At 44.8% G+C, this 13184-nt stretch overlaps 2 protein-coding genes across 12 annotated transcripts in view; both read left to right on the top strand.

The window, feature by feature from the left end:
* CELF2 (CUGBP Elav-like family member 2) overlaps nucleotides 1-13184 on the top strand; it is a 553836-nt gene that overhangs the window by 318539 nt on the left and 222113 nt on the right. The gene's annotated exons all lie outside the window — the stretch shown is intronic.
* On the top strand, nucleotides 3811-4486 carry LOC120869279 (RNA guanine-N7 methyltransferase activating subunit-like). Its single transcript, XM_040248504.1, has one exon. The coding sequence runs from the start codon at nucleotides 3938-3940 to the stop codon at nucleotides 4292-4294; it is 357 nt and encodes a 118-aa protein (XP_040104438.1). The 5' UTR covers nucleotides 3811-3937; the 3' UTR covers nucleotides 4295-4486.

The following is a 13184-nucleotide window of genomic DNA, read 5'->3' as shown; positions in this document are numbered from 1 at the left end:
GAAGATTATTTCTCATCACAGTCCTGTGTCATTACCCCTATATATTTGACTTTTCTTTGTGAAATACCTGATTTATCTTCACTGCTGTGTAAATTACAGTCTGTCTGATAAATGGTAGGTTGCTTTCATTTTCAGTGGTAGAATTCTCAATGTTACATATTACATAGTTACCTCTCTTGATGAGAACTCTGCATTCCTACTTTCTTCAACCCACAGTTTATATTTATAATGCAGAATGGCCCAGGGTCAAAAAGTTGATGCTGTAGGCTCTTGGATGAGGATGATGCTAATTGTAGAAACTCTTCCCTCTCCTTTTCCATTCCTGCAATGTCAACACGTTATTCCTAAGTGACATGGGGCTTTCTTTGTGCAGGGCCAGATGGGAGTTCCTAATAAATCAAGGTGGATTATACTGTCCAGGAAAAGAGAACTTGCCAAAGTCTGTGAAATTCATTCTTATGCTGGCAGGAAAGGATGATACTCAACCCCACTCAACTTTCCATTAATCACATCCCACCACCAGTTAAATGTTAGATCTATAGGTTTTTATTTAAATGATTCTTAAATTTTGTATTTTTATGTACTTTTGGCCATAGCATGACGTTTGTGGGATCTTAGTTCCCTGACGAGGAACCAAGCCTAAGCACTTGGCAGTGAAGGTGCTGAGTACTGACCACTGGACCACCAGGGAGCTCCCGAAGCATTAATTCTAAGTCCACAAATGGAATAATGTGCAGAGTCTTCCAGGCCGGAAAGAGGTCTGTAGCACTTCATAACATGAGACCTCTTAGAGCAGGGAGAAGCATTTTATGACATGAGACCTCTTAGAGCAGGGAGAAGTTGCCAGCGCACAGAAGCATGCAAACCCAGTGACCAGCACCCTGGAAGGGAGCAGGAGCCGCCAACTCCCCTGCAGTGCTGGCTGAAATGGGAGGTCTCAGATACCAGCTGTCTGGTTTTCTTCTCTTCCTTCTATGAAATGGAACCTTGTGTTCAATGAAACAAAACCAGGCAAAGAAGGCACGTGTGCCACTAAATTACCTTTGCCACTATCTCCCCGCCCCCGGCCAGGGATCGAATCCAGGTCTCCCACATTGCAGGCAGATTCTTTGCCATCTAAGCCACTAGGGGAGCCCATTTTTATTTCTGAATCCTCCATTTCTTTTATTTTCAGTAAAGTGTTTTAAATCAGAGGATAGTCACTTTACGACGTTGTGTTGGTTTCAGCCGTACAACAACAGTGTGAATCAGCCACAAGTATAGATATGTCCCCTCCGTCTAAAGCCTCCTCCCCACACCTCATCCCCGTGCTGCCCCTCTCGGTCATCACAGAGCACCAGGCTGGACTCCTGTGTTGTACAGCAGCTTCCCACTAGCTAGCTGTTTACACGTGTAGCGTGTATATGTCAGTGCTGCTTTCTCAGTTCCTCCCACCACCCTCTCCTTACCTTGCTGTGTCCACGGGTCTGTTCTCTATGTCTGTGGGCATTGCTTTTCATTGGACAATTGAGAGAGATTTATTAGGGGAAACCAACGTGGATTAAATATGGAGGCTGGGGCTTGTGGATGGAAGGTGGGGAAGGCAGGCATCAGTGATGGTCCCAGGGTTTCTTGTGTACTTGAATGGAAGATTGTGGTAGCCGGTTGGAGAGTTAGTTGCTTTGGGGAACAGATCAGGGGCGTCAGGTTTTACGAGGAAGTTGCAGTACTTGGAGGCATCCAGGTGGAGATGGCAGATGGAAGAATGGATGTGCAGAGCCGGGCGGCACAGGGAAGGTCCGGGTGTGAAGATGCAGGTAGTGACTGTGAGTACGTAGGATTGGTTCCGGATGTGAATATGGGTCAGGTCGCCTAACGACTCATCAGCTGGTAAGAGTAAGAGAAGGAGCCCGGGAGGTCGGGGGTAGGGGGCTGGGATTCCAGGGATGATGGCCGTCTCAGAACCCAAGACAGGAGAGCCTCCTCGGTACTGGGGTGCGTGGCTTTCTCCCCTAATTCAGGCCTCGTCGGTTGTTGACAGCATCGTAATCTGAACTGCTTTATAGAAAGATTGGCTGTGCCATGTACACAGCAAGGATTCACCCCTTCTGGTTGCTGACTGGCACATCCTTACCACTGTGACACACGAGAAAAACTTGCAGCCTCTGCGTACCGAGCCTCCTGTCTCCCCAGCCTGGAATCATTTTGCTTTAATATCATCCTGTGGGAAATGAATCTAGTTTATTGCTCCGTTCTTTCTATCGTATATGGGATCCTAATGATCTTTCCTTTTGTCGACAATTTGGGTAATGACAGGAAAGTATCCTCATTGCTGAGTTGTCCCGATTTTATAGCGGTTTCCTGGGAGCAGGCATCAGACGCCCCTAATAACATGATAGTCCAGATTTAATAAATGTATTTTCCAAAGTGTTTTCGCTTCCACGTAGAAGCAGAGGGGCCCTTTATTGAACTAATTATACTGTCAGGACTATTGACAGCGCTGCCCTGGTTTTGAGTGGAAGAGCAGAGAGAGCTGCCCACCCCACAACTTTATTTATCGCATTGATGTTTCCGAGTTTGAAGGTTTGACGCGTGTTATTAGATCAGACTATGATCCGGTGACTCCACTGCAGAAGCAGAAATAAATTCATAAAAATAGCCATGGTTGTTTACAAAAAGCTTTTCTAGTCCAGGACCAAAATAGACCCTCAATAGATGGCAAGATATTTCCCCCAATTTGCCAGTTTTAAAAGTATCGATTGTGAAGAAGAGGCAATAACTGGTGCTTTTTTGAGGGGTATGAGATAAGAAAAAAATTCTAAATATTTCAACAAGTCTTGGTTCCTCAAGTAACTTTACTTTCACTGTATAAACAATGCCCTCCTGGAGGATAAAACAAAGGCACAGGCTGTTGATTATTTCTGACAAGTTAAACTTTCTTGCACTCCTTTCTTGAACCTTGTTGTTCAGTTGCTAAGTTGTGTCTGACTCTGCGACCCCGTGGACTGTAGCACACATCCTTGAGCCTTATTTTATAATTTAAGAGTCTTCATATTTTAAAACACACAGATTTCCCTTCTGGCCTTAGAAGCAGACGGTTGCCTGTAACTTCTGCAGTGGATGTTTTCTGCCTGTCCCTGGAACTCTGGGCCCATTTGCCCGTCTAGTCTCAACTTCAGCCATGCATGTGCTTTTTGGGGGGAGTATAATTGCGTTACAGTGCTGCATTGATTTCTCCTGGACAAGGAGGTGAATCAGCTGTATGTGTACATACCCCCCTGTTGGAGCTGCTTCCCACACCCCTCCAGGTCATCGCAGAGCACCGAGTAAGCCCTCTGTGCTCTACAGCAGGTTCCCACTGGCTGTTTCACTTGGGGTAGTGTATGTATGTTGACCCCAGTCTCTCCATTCATCCCACCCTTCCCTGCCCACACTGTCCACACGTCTGGTGTCTACATCTGTGACCCTGTTCCTGCCCTGCACATAGGTTCATCTGTACTGTTTTTCAATGATTGCACATACCAGTGTTAATACGTAACATTTGTTTTTCTCTTTTGACTCGTTTCACTGTGTATGGCATACTCTAGGTCCATCCACGTCTCTACTGATGACCCAGTTTCGCTCGTTTTGCGGCTGAGTGATATTCCATTGTGTATACGCACCACGCCTTCTTTATCCACTCATCTCTCAATGGACATTTAGATTGCTTCCATGTCGTAGCTAATATAAATAGCACATTGGGATACATCTATCTCTTTGAATTACGGTTTTCTCAGGGTATGTTGGGATTCCCTTGTGGTTCAGCTGGTAAAGAATCCGCCTGCAGAAGTCAGGAGGCGGTTACCTGCGATAGCTGACCGAGTGTACAGAGAGGTACTGTGCCAGCGCCCTGGACCGGAGATCTACACAATCTAAACATTAAACAGAACAGTCGCCTCAAATCCCTGAGAATTTCAGAATGACTGACACTTCTGAAGCTGTTCCAAATTTTGAAGAGATGTTTGCCAGTAGATTCACAGAAGATGACAAAGAATACCAAGAATACTTAAAACGCCCTCCCGAGTCTCCTCCGATTGTTGAGGAATGGAATAGCAGAGCTGATGGCAGCCTGAGAAATAGAGGCAATCGGTTGCAAGATAACAGACAGTTTAGAGGTAGGGATAGCAGACGGGGGTGGCCAAGTGACAATCGATCCAATCAATGGCATGGACGATCCTGGGGTAACAATTACCCGCAACACAGACAAGAACCTTACTACCCCCATCAATACGGACACTATGGTTACAACCAAAGGCCTCCCTATGGCTACTACTGATAGAAGTGTCAGCAACTTTTAGTAAAATTATTTACTCTGTTAACATGACAAAAGTTTACATTGTATCTTTTGTTGGTCATAGTTTTACACCTGATTGTAGAAAATGGATTATTAATTTTTTGGAACTTGGGAATTTTAAAAAATTAGATGTTACTGGAGAGACATGATGGTTGCTGGAAATAAATACTCCCCTAAAAAGGTTGTGGGTTATATTGCTTGACTTCTACCTCAGATTCATCTTTGTTTCATGACTTAATAGTGCTTTGAATGTTGTATATAATTTTCCTTGTTAGACCTTCAGGAGTTGTCTTTGTTTTACACAGAAATAAAAATGAAAAAAAAAAAAAAAAAGAATCCGCCTGCAATGCGGGAGACCTGGGGTCAATCCCTGGGTTGGAAAAATCCCCTGAAGAAGGGACAGGCTACCCACTCCAGTATTCTGGCCTGGAGAATTCCATGGACTATATAGCCCATGTGGTTGCAAAATATCAGACACCACTGAGTGACTTTCACTTTCACTTTCCCCTTTGTGGACTGGGTGAAGTTTCAACTTCTTAGCATGTCTGAAGGGCAGTTTACAGTGAAGCTCCAAGCTGCCTTTTTCTAACCTCTTAGTTGGCGACTTGAATAAACTCTTCACCCAGCTACACAAAACCATTTATCAGTATCTGAAAAAATCCATAGCCAGTCCCACACCATCCCTCCCTCCATCTTTGAGATTCTGCTTATCATTCAAGATTCAATTCAGTGTAATGTCCCCCTAATGACTTCCTGTATTTCCAGAACTGAATGTTTCCTTCTTTCTGTTCCCGTGGTGTTGTATAAGCTTCTAGTGAATACATTTTGGGGGCATTATTTTTAGTAAAACTTCCAAGAGTCATTAGAGCCTAGTCGTTTTTAAAGCACAGGCTTTTGGATCAGGTTAAGGCTGTTTTTTCCAGTGGTCATGTATGGATGTGAGAGTTGGACTGTGAAGAAAGCTGAATGCCAAAGAATTGATGCTCTTGAACTGTGGTGTTGAAGAAAACTCTTGAGAGTCCCTTGGACTGCAAGGAGATCCAACCAGTCCATTCTGAAGGAGATCATTCCTGGGTGTTCATTGGAAGGACTGATGCTAAAGCTGAAACTCCAATACTTTAGCCACCTCATGCGAAGAGTTGACTCATTGGAAAAGACTCTGATGCTGGGAGGGATTTGGGGCAGGAGGAGAAGGGGACGACAGAGGATGAGATGGCTGGATGGCATCACTACGTGATGGACGTGAGTCTGAGTGAACTCTGGGAGTTGGTGATGGACAGGGAGGCCTGGCTGCTGCGATTCATGGGGTCGGAGAGAGTCGGACACGACTGAGCAACTGAACTGAACCTGAGCTTGAAACCTGACTCACCTTGAGCTGAAATTATGTGTTTTCTCTGAACCTCACTTTGCTCATCTGTGAAATGGGAATCCTTGTAGTGCCTTTTTCAAAGTGTCATCTTAATTACCTAAGCGATGTAAAGCACTGGACACATTAAAGGCTACCCCTGGTGTATGTTTACTTGTTGCAGTGGTGGTGGTGGTTGTCATTCTTGCCAGATTGTGGGGTCCATTAGCTGGTCCTTAGTAGAACTCCAATAAATAGTGATAGATAACAAGTGGGAAATTCACACGTGAATGTATTTTGTTAATCCCAATGATTAAAAAATCCCCTAAGACATGATATTGTTGTTGAGATTAAAAGGCCAAAAAGTTATCCAGTATTTTTAAACTTGGATGGGTGAAATTTAGTAACCCCTAAATTCATCCTCTCCTGAAATGTGAAAAGTTCGAGTTGTGCTATCATAGTTGGTCAGTCTGCTTTTATTCAGCAAAGCGTGACAAGTATTTAAATAAATAAATACATGTCACCCCTTTCCCCTTACAGTTTGGTCTGCAGCATTAATTCGATTATCACAGATCTTGACTGCTCTTCATATCATACCTTGTTTAGAATGCTGTGAATCATGTCAAATAATACAATTCTTATATTTGGAGGAAAGTAAATTTTTTAAGAGCTTATTCTTCTAGTATTTCTAACTCATTTGCTTATCTTTTGCCTCATGCTATAAATTGCTATAATCCTTTTTTGGATGATGAAACATTAGACTCTTCAGATTTTTTTTTTCTTTTGAACTTTTTATTTGGTTTGGGGTATAGCCAATTAACAACATTGTAATAGTTTCAGGTGAACAGCAAAGGGGCTCAGCCATACAAAATGGGTGTACCCATTCTCCCTCAAACCGCTCTCGCATTCTTTGGATAAATTTTTTAAAATACGCATTTCAGCTTCCAGGAAGCAACATATTTTGATGAGGTTACTTCATGAACTTAACATATTTACCAGGAATATAAGTTATAAGAAACAACCCTGAGCTAAGAAAAAACTTCACCAGTGTACTAAGAGGGGGAAAAAAAGAATCATTAAACACTAGTGACTGCATTTTCTAATAATGCTCATTGGGATTGGTAAGTACGGGAGTCTCCTAGAGAAGTGCAGGGATGTTCAGAACCTCAGCATCAGTGTGTTCTTTGTGTCTGGACTGGCTATGCCACATGTGGCATATGGCCGACACAGATAACTTGGGACCATGGACTCTGAGACACTGAACAAGATCCTGGTTACAGCCTTGTAATCACCTTCTCTGAAGATCCACGATTAAAGAATAAAAACCCAGGTTCAGCTGACATGTCGTTGGGGCCAAGCCTTTTCTTTGCAACCCTAGGATTTCATGATGAGCATAATTAAAACAAGGATCCACATCCATATCCATTTGGGCTTTGTGATGGGGAGTGAGAACTTTTCAGTCCAGATGAATCACAGTATCTCCTGATTTATGGTGGGTGAAAAATAAAGATAGCCCTTTTTTCCATCTACAGTAGTAACTAAGAGCACAGAATCTGGAGCCAGGTTCTGGGTTTGAATATGACTTTGCAGCTTCCTCGGCTTCCCTTGTGGGCTCAGACGGTAAAGAATCCTCCTGCAATTCAGGAGACCCAGGTTTGATCTCTGGGTTGGGAAGACTGCCTGGGGAAGGCAATGGCAACCCACTCCAGTATTCTTGCCTGGAGAATTCCATGGACCGAGGAGCCTGGCGGGCTACAGTCCATGGGGTCGCAAAAGAGTCGGACACAGCTGAGCAACAAACATCTTTAACTTTCCGACTTCCTAGTTGTGAGCTTGAATTGGTTCACCTCTTGGGGCTCAGGTTCTTCGTCGGTAAAATGGAATAGCTAAGTGCCCATCTAAAAGAGCCGTTGTGGAGCTTAAGTGAGATCACGTGTTTGTAAAACTGTAGCACATTTTCTGACTCAGAGGAAGACGTGGGAGCAGCTGCTGTTGGTGTTACCCTGCAGGATGGGTTGGCCCGGATTTGGGCATTTCATTTACTTCCGAAACACCAGTGACTTCTGATGATGTCATCAGCCCGTCTCCCCACCACCCCCAGTCAGGTGCCCAATGATACCATCATTCCTTGCCTTTAATGGCTCGTTTCATTCTTTCTGCCCCCTCCGCCCCCACCCCCTTCAGAGGTCACCATTGTCATGCATTCAGCATTTCTTTAGGTGTATATTTTTCCTCGAAAAGTGTTTCTTTGAATGAATTTTATAATATGCGTCTCTGGAGTGTAAGTTGTGATTCCTTTTTTCTTTTTCAGTTGGTGCTATTCTTAGAGCTACATAGGTTGTGAGTTTGCGTTGTATTCTCATTTCTGGCTGCCGTGTGATATATGTGGTTGTCTGTTCACTAAGTTTTGTGCAACTCTTTGCGATCCCATGGACTGTAGCCTGCCAGGCTGCTCTGTCCATGGGATTTCCCAGGCAAGAATACTGGAGTGGGTTGCCATGTCCTTTTCCAAGGGGTCTTCCCGACCCAGGAATTGAACCTGCGTCTCCTGCATTGACAAGTGGACTCTTTACTACTGACCCACCTAGAAGCCCTCACATGGTATATACCATCCTGTCAACTTTCTACAGTTTCATTTATTCCCTCGTTTAGTACTGGTCACCCATGGCTCCCAGATATTCCAAATCCTGCTCTAATGAACATACGTGTCCTTGTGTGGTGCTTTGTGGGGGTGTGGCTGTGGATTATTTTCTCAGGGTGTTGGGGCAGGAGCCCACTTCACCTCCCCAACTGCAGGAGATTGTTTGCCAGGAGGGTGGATCCAGTCCCTCCTCCCAAAGCTGTGAACGAGCCCTGCTGTCACCCTGCCCCTCCATAAGGCACTGTGTGACTTCCTGGCTCTAGTCTGGTAGCTGGATCAGTGTCCATTAAACTTGCATTTCTCTGATGACTAATGAGATCAAGCTTCTTTTTATATTCCTCTTAGCCATTTGGATTTTTCCTTCTGTGAATTACCTGTTCGTATTTTATGCACATTTTTCTGTTGGGTTTCTTCTCTTTTTTTCTTCTTGATCTCTTGTGTAGTCTGGATGTTAATCTTGTGTTCCTCTTTAGAGATGAAGGTGTCCGTCACTTCTGTGTCATCATTTGTGGTAGGCAGATCCATTCTTTTCTTTTATGAGTTAAAAATAAATCATGTTTAAGAAGTCTTTCTTCAAGCAATCAAGAATATTTTCCAATAGCTATTTCTCTTTGCTTCATGTTGTTGCTGTTCAATCACTCAGTCATGTCCAACTCTTTGCAGCCCCATGAATGGCAGCACACCAGGCTTCCCTGTCCTTCTCTATCTCCCACAGTTTGCTCAGACTCACGTTCATTGAGTTGATGATGCCATTCAACCATCTCGCCCTCTGTCACCCCCTGCCCTCAGTCTTTCCCAGCATCAGGGTCTTTTCCACTGAATCAGCTCTTTGGCCAAAGTATCGGAGCCTTAGCTTCAGCATCAGTCCTGCCAATGAATATTCAGGGTTTCCTTTAGCATTGACTGGTTTGATCTCCTCATTGTCCAAGGGACTCTCAAGAGTCTTGACTGCGCTTTATATCTAGACCTTGACCACATTCCGGGAGGAGGTTTGGGGGATTTGTTTTGTTTTTATAGTGAGGAGATATGGATCTAACAGTTTCTCTCCATGACAAGCTAGTTTCTATAACACTATCCCTTAAATAATCCATTTATTTCCCCCTAATTCGTGTTGCTACCTGTAACATGTAACAGGTTACCACATATACACAGGAACAGCTTGGGGACCCTGATTTCATTTCTAGAACAGCAAACAGACCTGAGCATCTTGGATACCAGGAACCCCAGTGCCTCATTGCACCTGGGAGTTGGGCTTGGAGTTTCCACCTAGAATTTTAAAGCTAGAAGAGCCTGTATATGTAATCTACTGCACACTTTCATTTTTATGTGAAGAGTCTGAAATGCAGGGGTCGGAGTCCTCAGAGTCCCGTGCCAGGGGCAGACACTGGGCCATGACCTGGTTTCCTCCAGCACGGCTCTCGTGTTCTCTGACTCGGCTCTAGCTCTCCTGCCTCTCTGGGAGCAAAGCAGTTTGGTTTTTGGCCTCACTTTCTGCTCCCACCTGTCACAGTTTTGTGGGTTTCGAGTGACCTTGTTAAGTGACCAAAAGTTTTGCTATGTAGGCTGGTTATTACCTGTAACTACCAGGTGTCGTTTATATATTCCTCTCCTTTTCTAACTTCCTCCCTCGCTCCCTTCTTTCCTTTTTGTAGCAAGAAGGAATTTATTGATGTCCGTCTAGACGGCAAGGCAGGCTGGAGAGCAGAGATGATGGCAATCACCTTTTGATGCTCTGCATTTTAATATATGACTCAGAAAAATTAATCTGACTGCCATCCCTTCCTAGACACACTGTGACTTCAGATGCTTTACCAGAGTATGGGTCTTTGTGTGAAAAGCTTCTTTTCTTTCTCTCTTATTGAGTAGATCAGAAAAAAAATGTTGTGGAACAGAAAGCATTGTCAGAAACCATTCGGTATCTTGTGTGTTTCCCCTTTTTCTCCCGAAAGTGAAACTGTTAGTTGCTCAGTTATGTACTACTCTTTCTGACCCCATGGACGGTAGCCCGCCAGGCTCCTCTGTCCATGGGTCTCTCAGGCAGGAGTACCAAAGTGGGATCTTCCCGGCCCAGGGATGGAACCTGTGTCTCTTGCATTGCGGACGAATTATTTACCCCCAAGCCACCAGGAAGCCCTAAGTCTGGGGGCAGACCCTGCTCAGGCTCCAGTATTGTTATCCACTATCATTTTGTTTCTAGTCTGAGCAGGGCTAGGTGTATAAAAATGTTACTTCATGAAACAGAAACCGAAGAACTTGAATGGGAGGTAAGAGGCAGAGTCTGTGGGAAGAGAGAGGCTTGGGGACTTTGCTGTTGGATGAGGGAAGAAGGCAGCAAGGCAGGCAGGGTGGTCCTGCGGATGACTTTTGAGGTCAGGGCCATTCTCAGCAAGTTCATCAGCAAAGGGCCACTTCCCTGTAGAACACCAGGAGTCAGACGTGCCAAGGCAGAGTCCCATCACGTGCTGTTACTCCTCGTGTCCAGGATCTGTAAGCCTGCTCTTGTAACCCCCAAGCACGTGGATGCCCTGATCCCTATGAACCAGGCAGAGAGGCCCTTTGAAATGTGGCAATCCCAATGGATGTGGAGCCAAGTGTATCAGGAGCGGGGCTGGCAGACTGGAAGACAACACACCCAGCGTCTCCCTGGGCTTGCGATCATCTCCATGATCTTGTCTGTCCCTGAAACAGGAGCTGTCATCTAGAAGGGATTTGCAATCCTTGGATGAAAAAATAATATGTAATACTTATTCACAGGATGAGGATGTCCCCCTCAGGGGCACAGAAGTCTTATGGGCCTCTTAATGATGGTCTTCATCTTTCTGCCAAGTGTTTTACTGACTTCCCAAATACCCATGTTAAAGATGGACAAAATGACCCACCAGAACTGTTGTACAACTTGTTGCTGTTCAGTCACTAAGTCGTGTCCGACCCCTTGTGAACCCACGGACTATAGCCCACCAGGCTCCTCTGTCCATAGAATTTCCCAGGCAATAGTCCTGGAGTGGGTTGCCATTTCCTTCTCCAGGGAATCTTCCCCACCCAGGAATCGAACCCATGCTTCCTGCACTGGTAGGTGGATTCTTTACTGCAGAGCCGCCGTGGAAGCCCCGCTGCGCAGCTTCCCTATTTACTAACTAGGCTGTCTCGTGATATCTAAAATGATGGTCTGTGTTAGTCGCTAAGTGACGTGTGACTCTGTGTGATCCCAGTGTAGCCCACCAGGCTCGTCTTTCCGTGGAATTCTCCAGGCAAGAATACTGGAGTGGGTAGCCATCCCCTTCTCCAAAACAATAGTAGCCACGGTCAGTGCTTTTGTAAATGGTGGACATTCATCAGTGTAGTTAAGGCTGATTCATAAGAAGCAGCAGCTTAGTTTCCCATTTCTCCATATTCAGTGAAATCTGCTTCATAAAATAAAGTTTTTTCTTCCCAGCAAAGCTGAACAGAGTTGTAAAGGAATGCTATTTTCAATTATAAAGAGGATTTATTTTCCTTTAAATGGGAAACTGTTCTTGGTTTATGGCCTGGAGAGGATCTAAATGCTTGTCTGCCTGACGTGAAAGCGTGCTCTCTTTCACTAGCCTTATGTCATAGAGGTTACAGATGAAAAATGATGGAGACGGTAGGAATAAATCTTCCTGGGCTGTGTCTGTAAAGCAGGCAAAATGCCCTGGATTTCTGGTGGAGACACCGGAACTCAGTGTGTTTCCACAAGCACTTTGAGAACAAATCAATACCTCAGACAGTGATACATTTTAGGAAACCATTTCTCATACAAAGCAGTAGAATTTGCATCTTATGAATTTGGTGGACTTGAATAATCAAATGGACATTTGTTGGCCACCTCAAGGAGCCGACTCATTGGAAAAGACCCTGATGCTGGGAAAGGCTGGGAAGGCAGGAGGAGAAGGGGTCGACAGAGGATGAGACGGTTAGATAGCATCACCAACACAATGGACATGAGTTTCAGATGGCTTAGGGATCTAGTGAACAACAGGGGAGCCTAGCATGCTGCAGTCTGTGGGGTCGCAAAGAGTCAGACACTACTTAGCAGCTGAGCAATAACAACATTAATCAGACATTTGGAGTAGGAGATACCTGTGCTCTGACAAGAAGAGTCCGTGCAACCTGTGTGGTAGGCTTGGTTTTTGTACAGCAAACACGCAAAGAATGTGGGGTCTACCCCCAGAGCAGCTTTGTTAAAAGTCTCGGTCAGTTCAGTTCAGTCACTCAGTCATTTCTGACTCTTTGCGACCCCATGGACTGCAGCACGCCAGGCTTTCCTGTCCATCACCAGCTCCCGGAGCCTACTCAGACTTATGTCTATCACGTTGGTGTTGCCATCCAACCATCTCATCCTCTGTTGTCCCCTTCCCCTCCCACCTTCAATCTTTCCCAGCATCAGGATCTTTTCCAGTGGGTCGGCTCTTAGCATCAAGTGGCCAAAGTATTGGAGTTTCAGCTTCAGCATCAGTCCTTCCATTGAATATTCAGGACTGATCACCTTTAGAATGGACTGGTTGGATCTCCTTGCAGTCCAAGGGACTCTCAAGAGTCTTCTCCAACACCACAGTTCAAAAGCATCAATTCTTCAGTGCTCAGCTTTCTTTATAGTCCAACTCTCACATCCATACATGACCACTGGAAAAACCATAGCTTTGACTAGACTGATCTTTGTTGATAAAGTAATGAATCTGTATTTTAATATGCTGTCTAGGTTGGCCATAGCTTTTCTTCCAAGGAGCAAGTGTCTTTTAATTTCATGGCTGCAATCACCACCTGCAATGATTTTGGAGCCCAAGAAAATAAAGTCTCTCACTGTTTCTACTGTTTCCCCATCTATTTGCCATGAAGTGATGGGACTGGATGCCATGATCTTAGTTTTC

Source organism: Oryx dammah, unplaced genomic scaffold, assembly GCF_014754425.2.
Source record: "Oryx dammah isolate SB20612 unplaced genomic scaffold, SCBI_Odam_1.1 HiC_scaffold_10, whole genome shotgun sequence".
Lineage (NCBI taxonomy): Eukaryota > Metazoa > Chordata > Mammalia > Artiodactyla > Bovidae > Oryx > Oryx dammah.
The sequence above is the reverse complement of the archived record's forward strand: the minus strand, read 5'-3'. Positions and strand labels throughout refer to the sequence as shown.

What these genes read in the sequence shown, in the direction of transcription:
- LOC120869279 (XM_040248504.1), top strand. Translation starts at nt 3,938, where the DNA reads ATGACTGACACTTCTGAAGCTGTTCCAAATTTTGAAGAGATGTTTGCC.